Source organism: Mytilus californianus, unplaced genomic scaffold (assembly GCF_021869535.1).
Source record: "Mytilus californianus isolate M0D057914Y unplaced genomic scaffold, xbMytCali1.0.p SCAF_5, whole genome shotgun sequence".
NCBI lineage: Eukaryota > Metazoa > Mollusca > Bivalvia > Mytilida > Mytilidae > Mytilus > Mytilus californianus.
Window position 1 is genome coordinate 27,695,181 of NW_026262701.1, and position 15,925 is coordinate 27,711,105.

Sequence of the window (15,925 nt, forward strand, 5' to 3'; positions counted from 1 at the left end):
CCTTAACCTTCTAGGAATTAAAAAAGAGGGACGAAAGATACCAGAGGGACAGTCAAACTCATAGATCGAAAACAAACTGACAACGCCATGGCCAAAAACAAAGAGACAAACAGACAAATAATAGTACAGATGACACAACATAGAAAACTTAAGACTAAGCAACACGAACCCCACCAAAAACTGGGGTGATCTCATGTGCTCCGGAAGAGTAAACAGATCCTGCTCCACACGTGGCACCCGTCGTGTTGCTTATGTTATTACAAATCCGGTAAATAGTCTAATTCGGTAGGTCACATTCGTGAAAAGGGAAGGGTATTGTAGTTACGACATAATGAACATATCCGATATCATCTGTGAAACGGTTATTCCATAACGGTCAACCAACTCGTGATGGCGTCCGTAAAATTTACGAAGGAATGATTTCAACTTCACCATTTGGAACTCTTGGTTTAATAGCTTCCTTAAGATATACATTGCACTAAATATCTGTTTTTATACCCCGCCTACGATAGCATTATGTTTTCTGGTCTGTGCTTTCGTTCGTCCAATCAACTGGAAACTTAGTACACATGTTCCCTATGATATGATCTTTCTAATTCTAATGCCAAATTAGAGTTTTGACCCCAATTTCACGGTCCACTGAACATAGAAAATGATAGTGCGAGTGGGGCATCCGTGTACTATGGACACATTCTTGTTATTTCATCTTTTGAATGCCTTTGAATTTTATTTTACTTTCTCGTGAGACAGCATTCATATAATGCTTTACATTTATTCTTTGCTTTTTTAATTGTAGTTCTGTCGTGAGACATTGAAAGATATAGAAAGCATACAAGGAAGATGTCTAGTTATAACATTATTGCTTTTTTAATTCTAGTTCTGTCGAGAGACATTGAAAGATATAGAAAGTATACAAGGAAGATGTCTAGTTATAACATTATTGCATTTTAATTGTAGTTCTGTCGAGAGACATTGAAAGATATAGAAAGTATACAAGGAAGATGTCTAGTTATAACATTATTGCATTTTAATTGTAGTTCTGTCGAGAGACATTAAAAGATATAGAAAGTATACAAGGAAGATGTCTAGTTATAACATTATTGCATTTTAATTGTAGTTCTGTCGAGAGACATTGAAAGATATAGAAAGTATACAAGGAAGATGTCTAGTTATAACATTATTGCTTTTTTAATTGTAGTTCTGTCGAGAGACATTGAAAGATATAGAAAGTATACAAGGAAGATGTCTTGTTATAACATCCGATGGACGAAATGGCCAGGCACAAAGAATTCTTGGACTGAATGACTTCAGTGAGCAATACTCCTGTGGTGCATTTGGAACCGTTGCAGCCGTTGAAAGAGCAGATTTACGAGAAATTCCTACTCCGGAAATACGTGTTCATAATTTAAACTTTGATTTGTCAGCATATGGAGGAAGCGCCCCTGAAGCAAATGGGACGCCTGGATTTAGTTTAAAAATATTTGGAAATAGCAAACATAGATTTATTTCCTTAGCAATAGCAAAATGTGATTTACCTGTCGTAAAAGCGTTACGTACGATATTAGACAGAGCTGTAAGTTGAACAATACATCAATTAAGTTTCCTATCCAGATAAAGCGCATACTTATCCAGATAAAGCGCATATATATGACATGTGTCTTTATCTCAGTATATCAATATTTGTTCGTTTCATAGGTGTTGGTGAAGGGGGGGGGGGGGGGGGGACATAAATATGACACTTTATGACAAATAATTTAATATCTAATGTAAACCTATATTTTTATTTATGTTTTTAATAATATTTGGCTGTGCAATCCAAAGGCATTCTCAAATAACGTGTTATTGTTTTCTTCATTAATGGTTTACAACAGATACTGATTCTTGAAAGCTCTAAAAATTATTGAAATGTTTTAATTCTCAAGAACTTAATTTAGCATTATTATCCGTATTTCCTTTTTGAAATCCTAGTCACACAAATATTTAGTCATGTAGACACCCTAAACTGATATCCATAAAACTGCTGTTAACATCAGATGAGTGTTAGGACAGATTATGGGACTATATTTGAGTCGAACTGTTTTGATAAAGTATGAAAATCTCAGCCACGATAATACTGGTTGTTTGGTGTAACCAGCTGTTTGCTCTACTTTTTTCTCTATTCATATAAAGTTAAGTGGGATCAATTTATATATTCTGATTGTCTCCTTCTTTAGAGATTGTCAAACATAATACTTTTTCATTAAATTGTTCCTGTCATAACGAGGAAAAGTTCCGGGGTTGGGATTATAGTATTTATTTCGGCGCCTAGACTTTATCGTTGTAAGATGTCAGAAACAATCTACCAAGTTATTGACATAATAACAGATATCATAAAAAGCAAAACAGAATAATTGAACGTTAGAACAATCAATTTATAGTTAATCATGCGAAAGCTCATAGTCAGCTTTATTAAGTTTTGTGATATATCTAAGAAAATTAAGATTTATTTTTTGGATTTTGGTTTGAAAACAGACTTTGTCGTATTTAAATTAGACGAGATATTGTAAGAAATTCCAGATATTCATAAATGGCAATTCCGTTTCAAGTAGACATTGGTTTCATTAACACTTTCAAAGAAATTCCTTAATATAATGCAGTAACTGTTAATTAATAATTACTTTGCATATTTTATTCTATTATTAACTGACCTAATGAACCTGTATTTTTACTCACCATCAAGCATTGTCTTTCGTCCGTAAAATTTTACTCTAGCAACTTCTATGAAACCACTTTGCAAATGTGAACCAGACTTGACATGATTTGTTAGTAGTCCTATAGTATAGTTGAAGTAAGTGTACTTAGTAGAACTATAAAGTATATATTTGTTTGAATATTTCATTGAAATACGATAGCGCTTTCTTTTTTGTTCTTTTTTTTAATTGAAGGGTAATTGTCAAGCGAAATTTTCACGTACACATCCTACGTTGCACACACAATGTTTTGACCCGACATTGTGCATAAAAATGAATGTAAAGTGATAAGATTTCTACCATCATGATCATGTATATTCTTTATATTTTACAGATGATGCGGAATATATTTTTAAAATGTTTTAACACATACAAGTTGTCATCGGAACCTTTATTGAGTGAATCGTATGCCTTAAACCATATGAAGTACAGTCCCAGACTGTTTGAAATAAAACTGTCCCAAAGAAGTGAAACAGTTGCCTATTTTGATGATTGTGATATGTTTGTGTTAGCTGAAGGGGAAGCTGCAGCTTTTCTTAATTTTCATACGGGTAGGTATACATTAGATGTAGTTTTAAAAACAGAGCTTAAACGTGTCTATAGACACATTCTCTCATAACACGTTCCACTAACAATAGAAATGAAGCAAATGAATTTTCCAAAAGACTTATAGTTGTTTCCTGGACGATCAGGGGAAGTGTGTCATTCATGCATATTCAAGACGATCTTGTCAAATGAAAAAAAATACTTTAAGTTAGATTGTACCGTTTGCTTAGATATAAGGAGTATAGATACCTGAGTTAACCTAAAATTTAAACCTAAAGTCAAACCACCATTGCGTTTAAGGAATGTTTTGGTCTGTGGTGTTCTATTTTTTTAATTTTTGTCATGTGTTCTCTTTGTAATGAAAATATTTCGTATTGTCATTTCAAAATTTATGTGGGGTTAGCTTTGTTTGCTTATGTGTACCGATGTTTTACCTAGGATTCGAGACATCATCAATCCGATATTAAATGAGATCTTGTATGTATCAACGACTATTAATTTTTTGTGAGACAGTTAAAATGACAGCTGTCACCAGTGGAGCAGACCATTATAATCTTCCGGAGTGTCATGGTTTAACCCGTTCTTTTTTTGTTTTTTTTTTGTTACGTTTTTGTTCGTGTTGCAATCTTTAGCTTTCTGTCTAGTAGTTCATGAAAATGTTTGATGTTAACATGATGCTTCATAATAAAGATTCGTATCTTATAAAAAGCATCGTTACGAACAACTTATAAATTATAAATCAGTATAAATTATACCATAAAACTGAGAATAGAAACGGGGATTGCGTCAAAGAGACAACAACTCGACCAAAGAGCAGAAAACAGCCCAAGGCCACCAATGGGTCTTCAACACAACGAGAAAATCCTGCACCCGGAGGTGGGCTTCAGCTGGCCCCTAAAAATAATGTATACTAGTTCAGCGAAAATGGACGTCACACTACGCTCCGAAACATATAAATGAACCAAAATTTAAAAAAAAATATACAAGACTAACAAAGGCCAGAGGTTTCTGACAAAAAATGTTGCTGGGGTTAAACATGTTTTGTGAGATCTCAACCCTTCCCATACCTCTAGCCAATATGGAATAAACAAACACACAGCAATACCCACAGTAAAATTCCGTTTAAAAGAAGTCCGAATCTAGTGTTAGAATAGGTAACAGAAGAAACTAATCAAAATGACAATAATCAATATAAATTAACAAAGGACTACAAGCAGTTACTGACATTCCAGCTCCAGACCTCAATTAAACTGATTGAAAAATTATGTCTTCAACATATGAAAATAAACGATTGTTTGCGAGCACCAGTGTTCCTAACCTTTATTGAAATCATGTAAAAAATAAAATAACAAAAAAAAAAGAAATACAAGGAAAATTCAAAACTGAAAGTCCCTTATCAAATGACAAAACCAAAAGCTCAAACACATCAAACGAATGGAAAACAACTGTCATATTCCACACTTGGTACAGGCATTTCCTTATGTAGAAAATAGTGGATTATCTCCGTTGCGTTAAAGATAAGCACATCCTTCCTCCCAAACTTTGCCGTAGTATCTGGGTTTCTAAGCATAAATTGTTATGAACATAACTAAAGGGATTCTATATAAATGAAAGTTGCTGTTTTTACACGAATGTTTACATCTCATATCTACGAAAAAGCACAGCTGTAGTCTTAGATAATTTGTCAACAACAGAAGTTAAAAAAATTAGTTATGGTAATAGACCTCATCTCTTTAATACTTGTCCACCATTATTGGGCATCATGTATATTCCAAAAAATATCTGACGCCACAAAAGAAAAGTGATTGTTGTAAGATGTGAATACATGAAGTATTACAAGTTTTCGTGTCAAGTGTTGCAGATTCACAAATAGCAATCATGTCTATAACCGTTAGCAATGCATATAGATAATGATTTGTTAAAATCTTGAAGTTGAGTACAAATTCTCGTTCTATCGCTAAAACTAGATATTTGATTAAAACATTGCATTTTAAATTTTCAAAAAGTTTTCTCAATCTGCCTGTTTTCACAAGTTCGTGTTTTGAATTGCACTTTCCTATTGATTTCTGATGTATCTTGTATGGTAAATTACTTCACTGCAGCATATTTTTTTTTATCTTCTTATGAAAATTAATTAGACCCTAATCACGAGCTGAATATATATTCGGCTCATTTGCAACAAAAAATTATTTCAGGTCCGAAAATAGACAACGAAAATATAGTTTAATTAGTGAGAAGTGTAAATTTAGGTTTCAATTTATATTTTCTTCTTTACTCTGCTATAATCAGACCTGAAAGTAATTGAATTTCTACGTGCTACTGTCGTCAATGTCACATACATTATTTATATTCTGAATGTAAATACGTAAAAAAATTATCTAATTCCATTCTAAAAATAGCACAACGTCGACAGTTGTCGAAGGGTTCGGTTTGTCTTTCTCAAGAAATTAAACACAATGTAAATTTATTAAGACATTTGGCATTACGGATAAACTATTATGTGTAATAGTCATAGAATAAATATTCATCTATGGTTGTTTCCGAAACCATTTAATAATTTCAAACACCCGGGGAGAACTACAGTTAACTTTCATAAATTGTAAATTTAATCGTCAATTTCTATCTAAGTATTTAAAGTCAGGACAAGATTCACACTGGCAAGCAAAAAATTCAAATTCTCTTAGTAGAAACATTGCAAATCTCCTTATAGCGTGTTCTTTCCAAATGAAGGGGTTGTGGTTTCCATTTCGGATAGGTCAAAAAGAGAGGCGTAAAACACCAAAGGAGCATTCAAACTCATAAGTCGAAAATAAACTGACAACGCAATGGCTAAAAAAAGAAAAAAAACTACAGACAAACAACAGACAAACAACATTACACAAAACACAACATAGAAAAATAAAGACTGAGCAACAAATATGACATGATGCATGACTTCTAAGCGCGTGACATTGATTAAAGGATTAAAAGCAAATTTCGTCAACAGGGAGAAAAAAAGTGAACGATTAGGGAGGCATGTTTTCTTTTATTCAGAGACGATGTCATGTGGAGGCATAGAGGGCGTACCCCTTTGATAGAAAACAAATATCATATTTTGGCACAAAATCGTAAATCAATTACACATTGCGGCTCTTGATAACTACGCCTTCCTTTCTGCGAAATTTGGATCCGCTGCTGGTGATGTGCTACTTTGTCTGCTTGACACAGAGATGTCAATTCGATTTTTTGAAGAGATGAAACGAAAAATAAACACAAAGACAATATAATTAAAATATATCAATATGATAATTAATGTCATGAATAAGTATTAAAGATGTGCTTATTAACGTTTAGCACACCGGCGCGTTACGTTTGAGCTTAAACCGTTCCATGTTTGCGCGACAAAACTCATTAGGTTGCTCGAAATTTACCTGTTGAAATTACTACGTTGATGCGAATTAATTAAACAGACAATGTAGATCTCTATATAACAAATTTAGAAATTTTACCTCAAACCACTGGGTGACAAGGACGTGCAAGGACTGACTTATAGATTGTTCCTGTCGAGAACTTACTTACCTTGTTTTACTCTAGACTATCATGTATATACTTAGAAGGTTCAGGATTTTCCTTTCCATGAAATACACATTGTTTTTAATTTATGAATTTACTTGTAAATGAATTTTAGTCTTAAGCGTTCATTATGAAAAGTCTAAATGAATTATTCATTCATCTTCACTCTTTCAGTCAACTTTCAGACTTATCTATTGTGGTATATTCAGTATTTTTCAGACAATTTCCTTACAGTCAATCTAGAACTGTTCAGAAGCTTACCAGACAATTCAGTATGCTATTGATGTGAATTACAAGTACTAAAAAGTCTGATAATACACTATACATATCTTCATTTACTGCAAGCGAATGTCAGAACAGTACTGAATTAACTGCATTGGAAAAGTCTGAAAATTTACCGAAATACTGAAAATAACATAATAGTTTGTTGTGCAGTCTTTAAAGAGCTGTTCAGGTCAAAATGACCGTTTCAGATAAAAATTGGTTTACTAGTGACATGTTACGCTTTTGATATAATTATGTTTGCGAACTAAAATACCATTTCGTTCGCACAAACGTTTTTCATGTCGAAACTCAAATTCGCGCAAAAGTAGGTAAACCAGCACACACAAATCAATCTTTTGACGGTAGAAATGGGCAAGGCAAATATCTGATTTGGAATAGATTAACTTTCTATTATATTTGTTACATAACAAAATGGAAAACCACAGAACTGGTAACGTGAAAGCTAGAAATTAATTAGATTAAGATTGAAAAAAATGTAATATCAGGGTCAAAATAATTCATCTTTCTACATCTCAGATTTGAAACTTAATCTAATTGAATTAGAATCAATCTTGTTAGATGTTCATATTGATCATTAATTGAACTAAAAAAAAATCTAACTTTGTATGTAGTTCGTTAACCAACTAAAGCTATGCGTCTGCTGCCAAGTTATTGCAGCAATTCACATTAACGACATTGGATCATAACGAAGGTTTTTCTGGTTCTCTGAAAACAACATATATTGGCACTAAACATTTCCATTGTGTTCATGGCTATTAAGTCGTTAGTTGATGTGAGAAGACACTTCGATCGAATAAACAAGACAATAATAATGTTAGGTATAATCAGGTTTAATTGACATATTTATTCTATTTTTTGATTGGTGATTATAGAAGATTTAGATACGAAAATTAGGGATGTTGCGGTATGGATCAATAACAACCTCACATCATTAGCATTAGAAATATGTGTTAAGAGCTACGGTCTTCTAGGATACATAAACCTTTAATTGCAAAAGGTCTGCAATAGAAATTACTCAATTATTATACATTTCATTATAGTGTTACAATTAATCACAGAACGTGGTAAACAGAGGCGGAAGATACAAATAGAAGAATCAAAACTCTGAAGTCAAAGTGAAACCGACAAAATCTTGGATACCTATGAAATTAATTTTAAACCTATCATTTTACAATTGTATTCATAATGCACCCTTCGGTTCTAGTATAAGGCACAACAGAAAAGTATTTACAAGTAGATCTTTAATTAACTTTTGAACGTGCCAGTCAATTAGGAACAGCAAGTTTTATCTTTTACGGAACAAACACTAAGCTGGCAATTTCTTTCTTAAGTCGTAAAGTTGTTGTTTTTTCAAGACTAAAAAATCAAAGAGTAAAAAGTGGATTATAACTCCTGTTTGAATGGTTTTACACTAGTAATTTTTGGGGCCCTTGCTGTTCGGTGTGAGCCAAGGCTCCGTGTTGAAGGCCGTACTTTGACATATAATGGTTTACTTTTACAAACTGTGACTTGGATGGAGAGTTGTCTCATTGGCACTCATACCACATCTTCTTATAGCTATATAAGAAAATGTCCAAACAAATGGGCATAATTTCAGTTTTGAACGACATACTAGGGCATTTTCTTATGGCGACATGATTAGAAAGAGAGATTGATTGATTGCTAATTGCTACCCCTTCATTGGAAAAAAAGTTTATGCACATTCAGCTTGAATACAAACGAACATAACCCAGTAGTTAAATGTTGTGGAATGTAGCTCGACCAGGAGGTTTTGTTAGGTATTTTTTAACGTACAGAGAGCGTAGCACTCTCCTTTCACGAGGCCTCGTATTTTTAACGCACTCGTTCCGCCCAGAAATAAACCTCGTATCTATACATCCTACACAGCCAAACATACACTTCTCTTTAACATTCAATTTAGTATCGATATTGCCATTAAGGGAGACGTCGAGTTGACGTTGTTTCTATAAAGAGTTAACACTTTGGAATTATGAGAAAGAACAACTGACTGTTACACATCAAATGTGATACGTTCGCTGCCACGTATTGGGTGATCGTTACAGTGACGTAATGCTTAAACTAATTAGACAGATGAGTGTATTTTCTAATATGGATCTTACGTGCTTGTCACCTAACTTCCATCTGACACTATATTTCAAAATCCCAGTCATATTACTCCTTAGACGACGCTTCAATTTGATGATAAGATATTGATTTTTAATGCATACAGTGACTTTCGAAATTTCATGAGATTCCACATTGTTTAGGTTGATGACGTTTCGGTGACTTCTGTGTATTGCCATAACTTGCAAACGTATTTAATCCAAGGAAAGCAATTTGAGTGCCGCTGTTAAGAGATTTAATTCGTGAACACAAGCTTTAGAAATTGGTCATGGAGGTTATACGTCTAGGACATCAAATTTAAAAATCATTTTTATAAAATCAGTATCAGAAATGAAGTCTGTACATATCATTTTTTACAACTTATTTCACATCAATTTATTTTATATGTTGACAAACACAAAAAATACAAACTTAATGTTTCTATTGAACACCTGCATTTATAGCAGTTACATTTCATGACTTGCTTTGCAATTTACCGTTAAATTTTGATACATATATACATGTATATCCTTAACAAGCAGCTGTTTATATTCATTTCATCTCAGTGACAGAGCTGTTATTTTTCTTAAGTTTACAAAAGTTTAGATTAATACTAGTACTTATATTTTCTCTAAACAGATATTCATTTTTATCTACAGTGAATAAATCATTTTAATCTACTCAATAAAAAGAATAAGAGTTGATGTAAAATGTGTATTTAGGCAATAAATAAACATGCCTCATATAACGCAAGATATGTTGATTTTTTTATATAAATGAATGACATTTCACATTCTTGTATTTACAGGTTTAGATATAAATCCTGCCATAAGAGGATTAACGTCACTTGGACGTTTTATTGAAATGATAACAGTTGCCGACACTGAACATGCGGTTTCTAATGCCTTAATGTATAAGATGAAGCATTCCGAACAGTTATTTAGAGACTTTGTAAAAAATGGTATTCGAGAGTATATGCTAACATAATAGTTGATTCAGATTGTGAAGTGTGTTTGTAGAGTAAAAGAGACCAAATGGGTATTAGGAGACTAACTTGTATCCCTCTAAAACTTATTATGAATTGAATTTTATAAATATCGAGGCCAAAAAATGTAGCTGTGTTTTCTGCCTCCCTACCTCCCCTAAATTGTCACTTCTACCCTTACAAACGTTATGGAAAATTTTAGTAAAGCACCGACAAAGACCAGAATATTTCACTATGCATGTAACGTCTATATAAAAAGTTAAAAAGATATTTTACCTACCTACCTACCTACACTACCAGGAGGCACGAAATAAGTATGTTTTTTAGGCTAAAAGGGAGTGTACATGTATACATTGTACTATGTATGTTTTATTTGCATTCTTATTACACCTAATCTTTGGAATAGTGCTTAAAGACATGTCAAAAACCATACATGTTTCTACCTATTTTAGTGGAGACAGAAATGGGTTTTTTTTTGTAATTTTTTTCTTGAAATAAGAAAAAAAAGATACCGATTTATGTCCTTTCTGGTACTTACATGTATAATCAAAAGACGTTTGAACATTTAAGTCGTTTTATAAGCACTGGTACGAACACACGTGAAAGGCCAAAGGTAATTATGCACAGTGAATGAAGACTCATTAGAATGTATAAGATAGTGTACAAAGAGTGAAGACTCTTTAGAATGTATAAGATAGTGTACAAAGAATGAAGACTCTTTAGAATGTATAAGATAGTGTACAAAGAGTGAAGACTCTTTAGGATGTATATGATAGTGTACAAAGAGTGAAGACTCTTTAGAACGTATAAGATAGTGTACAAAAAGTGAAGACTCTTTAGAATGTATAAGATAGTGTACAAAGAGTGAAGACTCTTTAGAATGTATAAGATAGTGTACAAAGAGTGAAGACTCTTTAGAATGTATAAGATAGTGTACAAAGAGTGAAGATTCTTTTGAATGTATAAGATAGTGTACAAAGAGTGAAGACTCTTTAGAATGTATAAGATAGTTTACGAAAAGTGAAGACTCTTTAGAATGTATAAGATAGTGTACAAAGAGTGAAGACTCTTTAGAATGTATAAGATAGTGTACAAAGATTGAAAACTTTTTAGAATGTATAAGATAGTATACAAAGAGTGGAGACTATTTAGAATGTATACGTGTACAAAATGTGGAGACTATTTCGAATGAATAAGTAGAACAGCATTAAACATGTATTTATTCATTTTGAATTACAATTTAACTCTAAATTGAATTTGACAAAAAATAACAGAATTAAACATTTGATATCAAATTAGAAAATGCAGACCCTTCTTTTTTGGAATAATCAACAGAACAAGAAAATATAGTCGACATCCAAAACAAACAGGCACTATAATTGCTCATTATTGAAGGCGTGCAGTGACCTATAGTTGTTAATTATTGTGTAATTTAGTCTTTTGTGGAGAGTTGTCTCATTGGCAATCCTACCACATCTTCTTATTTTTAAAGACAAATATAGGCAGCATTTATAAGGAAAACGGTTTTGAAAGTATTTATTCAGTTCCGTTAAACTTAACCTTCATTTACATATATTATTCTAAGAAATCTCTCACAATTTGCAAGTACAGATGTGTGTAAAAATTGTTAAACTAAAAGCCTAAAAAGATCTCTTTTCAAATCAAAGTAATTTATAAAATTTAAACCACTTGTTAGAAAATAATATAACTGGGATATTTCCCATAAAAATGTATAAATGCAGTTTTAATGTTTAATGTCACGATGAAATAAATCGAACCATCTATTTACATGAATTTGTTACACGGTGACAAATATCTATGCTTCAAATAAATGAACATTTGAAATTGATGTAGTTATTTTCTATGATATATGTTCATTGTAAACATTTTATAAGACAACATGTTGTTTTATGACTGGTACTGGTTCTTTGTATTAATTGCTCTCCGAAATTCTTAGAAATATGGATACATTTCTTACACGAAGGTTTATTCATTTAAGGATCAATTCGTTCGAAAGACCATTATTAATTGACTTACGTAATATTCTTTGTCATGATTTGTATCAGAAGATTATCGATGTTAAAAGTCATTTGTCATTCTCCACACATAACCATTTTTTATCTGCTCAGGATTTGTACTTTAATCCTAAAAGATAACAATTTTGTACTATAGGGTTATTCCACTTGTAATGAGGAATATTGTCAAGAGCAGTATATCATATTGCGCGAGCTTGTGATTTGATATTCTGCGAGGGACAATATATATTATCAAATAGTTAACAGTATAGAATGCAATATATGTCAAGATACAATATTTCAACTCATCAGAAATTCTCTACCTTTTAATTATTTTAGGCATTGCCAAAGTCACCAGATATGAAATATTCAGTAAATATTGTAATAACAAAAATCAGTGTAAAAGGAAAAAAAAATCATTTAATTCAAGGAGTCATATTTAGCCAGCAGCTTGGCATTTGCGAGTTGTAACGTTTGCTCACATGTCGGATCTGTCAGACACGTGATTCAGGTTTGCCAATACTTGGTAGATTTAAGTTTATTATCTAATCCTTTAAAGCATTTTAGTAACCCACTTCTCCAGTTCTACGGAACAGAATGAAATCGTATTTAGTCAACAGCTTGACAGTAATAAGTCGTACTAGTTGCACGTTTCTTCGGATTTGTTTCTGTTATCATGGTAAGGTATTAATATGCATCCTTTGGTCATTTATGTCGCTCGGTTCCTGTTTCATTCACGTATACCCACATCTTCTTTTTTTATTTGTTGCGTATGCCACGAATTTCTATGATGTTCTGCATGTTACCACGACTGTGTACACTTCTTTAAGACAAAAATCATACAGTTAGCCAATATTGGTAGCATATTAAGGCAAAAGGGTACTGAACGGAATTTCTAAACATGACTCATTTTGCACTTTTAAAATTTACCTTCATTTGCACATAATACAGACTACAGAGTATCCATGTGCCATAAATAAACATGTTCTGTGACAATGAACCATTAAATGTAGTAGTCTGATTGGCATGAAATTGATTCTGTAACTTGAATTATTTTTAGCAATAGTTTTCTTTTCTGTGATTTCGTTATTATACATGTCAGACAATTCCATTTGTTTTATATTGTAGACAAATAAATTATTTTATATTTTGTGTGGTTTTTGTAAAATGCCTACTTGTTGGTACTTGTATCAAACATTAAAGTAACATAAGAACCGTAATTGTATAACCAGCACATCAACTAGCCCAACAGTTTTTAAGGCCGAATTATTCCGAACTTTCAATAAACAATTCTAAAATCTATGAAATACAAAATTGAGCATACGGTTTCACATACTATTATTATACCCACTTTGTGAGTGGAGGATACACAACAATAATCTTGTCCGTCCGTTCGTCGAACTGAACATCAAACTTTTCATTCGTAATTGATGTATGTCATTTTTAGCCGTTGACACAAAAACTGCGTGAACCTTCCACTTACGTCATTAGATATTGACATAATAAACTCTAAAAGAAAAACATATTTTGAGCTATTTGGACAGATATTTCATGATGATAAAATAAAAAAAATGACCATGAAAAGGTAAATTTTAAGTTGAATAGAAGTATGTTATGCGTCGTTTATGCTCAAAACTTATATATATGTAATTATATAGGAATAAACGATCATGAAATAAAACGATATAATTGCGAAATTTGAGTAAATCGATTTGATCGCATGTTATTTTATTCGAAAAAAATATCTGTACTTCAAACAAAAGGACCGATTCCCGCGAAAAAAAGACACAAAGCTAACGGGACACTATACCTAATGTGACATATATATCGTTCAACAAGTTCGATTATGTTGTTTTTAAAAAGTAAAGTAACAAAATAAAAAAAAAAGTAAAAAGTTAACCGAAAACTGATGAGGGTCCTTACAGCGAACATCAATTGTTTTATTGTCGAGCACGTAATGAGGGCATTATAGCATAAACAATTATGGAATAAAAGCTGCCAAACATGTACAGCCGAATTCGCAAATTTGATATAACTACATATTACAATTCGTCACGAACTTGAGTTAGTGATGACAGTCTTCTATAGTTGCAGCTACTAATAAAAAATGTCATAGCATCTGTAAATAATATTCATACTCTCACAAACATGTTTAACTCGCCACTTTCATTATGTTGTTTTCGGGAGCCTTTAGTTGATGTTGATTGCTGTCTGTCATAATATGTTTGATTTACGTTAATGTTAATTGTTTTACATATATCAGACCGTTGGTTTTTATTTTTCTTTTGAATTAATTGTTTCACAGGTTTTCATACTTATGCCTTTTATAGCTTACTATACGGCATGGCGATTACTCATTGTCGACGGCATTACGTGAATATATTAGAGTTTTTCGAAATGAAAAGATGTTGTCAAGTTTCATATGATTTAACTAACAGATTGCTTTCAATTGACGAATCATTCTATCGGATAGCTCTATAAGAAATAATTCTTATATATTTCTTATAGAGCTATAAAAAAAAAACCAATTAGAATTGTACGTGATCAATATACGAAAAGAACAAACCGTAAACATGTTGATTAACATACATCCGTATCGGTTTAATGGTTGATTAGTTTTCTTTGTAAACCGAAAGAAAGAGAGGGAGAGAAAAAAAAAAACGTTTGATTAATTTTCTTTACGAACCAAAAATTATAGTTGTTGTAATCTTCTATAATATGCATGAGCACCAATCAAGGGATCACTAATCTAGTAATGAACAATAAAGATCGGGAGAAAATTCGAATTACAGAAGGTATAGCATAATAGTCTTTGAAGAGTATTGTTGACCGTTCTTTGTCTTCTTGTCCGTTTTCATTTATTGAGTGGTCTATCGTTCTTTTGATTTGTAATCATGTCTATGGTATCGTCTAACCTGTATGTAAAGAAAATAGTTTGCCAAAAATGTCAGATGTGTGGTTCAAAACAGCGAGAACAAATAATGATAGGGTTAAGACAAACTTTTAATGTTACCTGAGAATTACAAAGTTATCATAAATAGTGAAAAAATAAAAGTACGAAAATGGAACATCTTACAAATGATTATTAAAAACCACCACATTCATTGACAATTTCTTTTAGGGTGTTTCAAATAGAACAGTTACTCGATCAACTAAAAGTTTCACTACAGTTTGTGCCACTGGTTTGTGCATCCTTGCTTGGCATGAGAAACGCATCTGTCCATTTTGTATAATAATCTGAAATAACTAAAATATGAATATTTCTACTCCTGGTCATTTGTTAGTCACAAGGAACTCCCATTGCAAAACGTTCCATCGCGAAACTTGACTCTAATATCTGCATATGTGGCCGTTTTTCGTCGGATTCGGGGCCTTCCGTTTTGATTATTGAGTACAACTATGATGTTTTGCTTCACATCAGCCTGAAGTCCTGGCCATTTCTAACTTTTGCTAGAGTCTTCTTATCCCTAAATGACACGAAGGGCGATTGTCTTGATACTGGTTAAAAACATTTTTCTCTCACATTTTAGTAAGATTTTAGGTAATACCACTTTCATGTCAATCTTTTGACGATAATGTATTTCATTATGTATGACCATAGATTCAAATTGAACCCAAGGAGTCAGCACGATTTTTGTAAAGACTGGTTTCTTTTTCAACTCTTTCAATACCTGGCCAATCTTTAAATCTTCGTCCTCTTTTTGCTTTTC

The 15,925-nt window shown here is 32.3% G+C and overlaps 1 protein-coding gene across 2 annotated transcripts in view; it reads left to right on the forward strand.

Annotated features, from left to right (window-relative positions):
* LOC127702722 (uncharacterized) overlaps positions 1-13,365 on the forward strand; it is a 167,898-nt gene extending 154,533 nt beyond the window's left edge. For both annotated transcript variants that reach the window (XM_052207029.1, XM_052207028.1), the window contains exons 2-4: positions 1,199-1,573; positions 3,064-3,280; positions 10,024-13,365. In XM_052207029.1, coding sequence (XP_052062989.1) covers positions 1,199-1,573; positions 3,064-3,280; positions 10,024-10,202 — 771 coding nt within the window. In that variant the 3' untranslated portion in view covers positions 10,203-13,365. The remainder of the gene's footprint in view (positions 1-1,198; positions 1,574-3,063; positions 3,281-10,023) is intronic.
* The last annotated feature ends 2,560 nt before the right edge of the window (positions 13,366-15,925 follow it).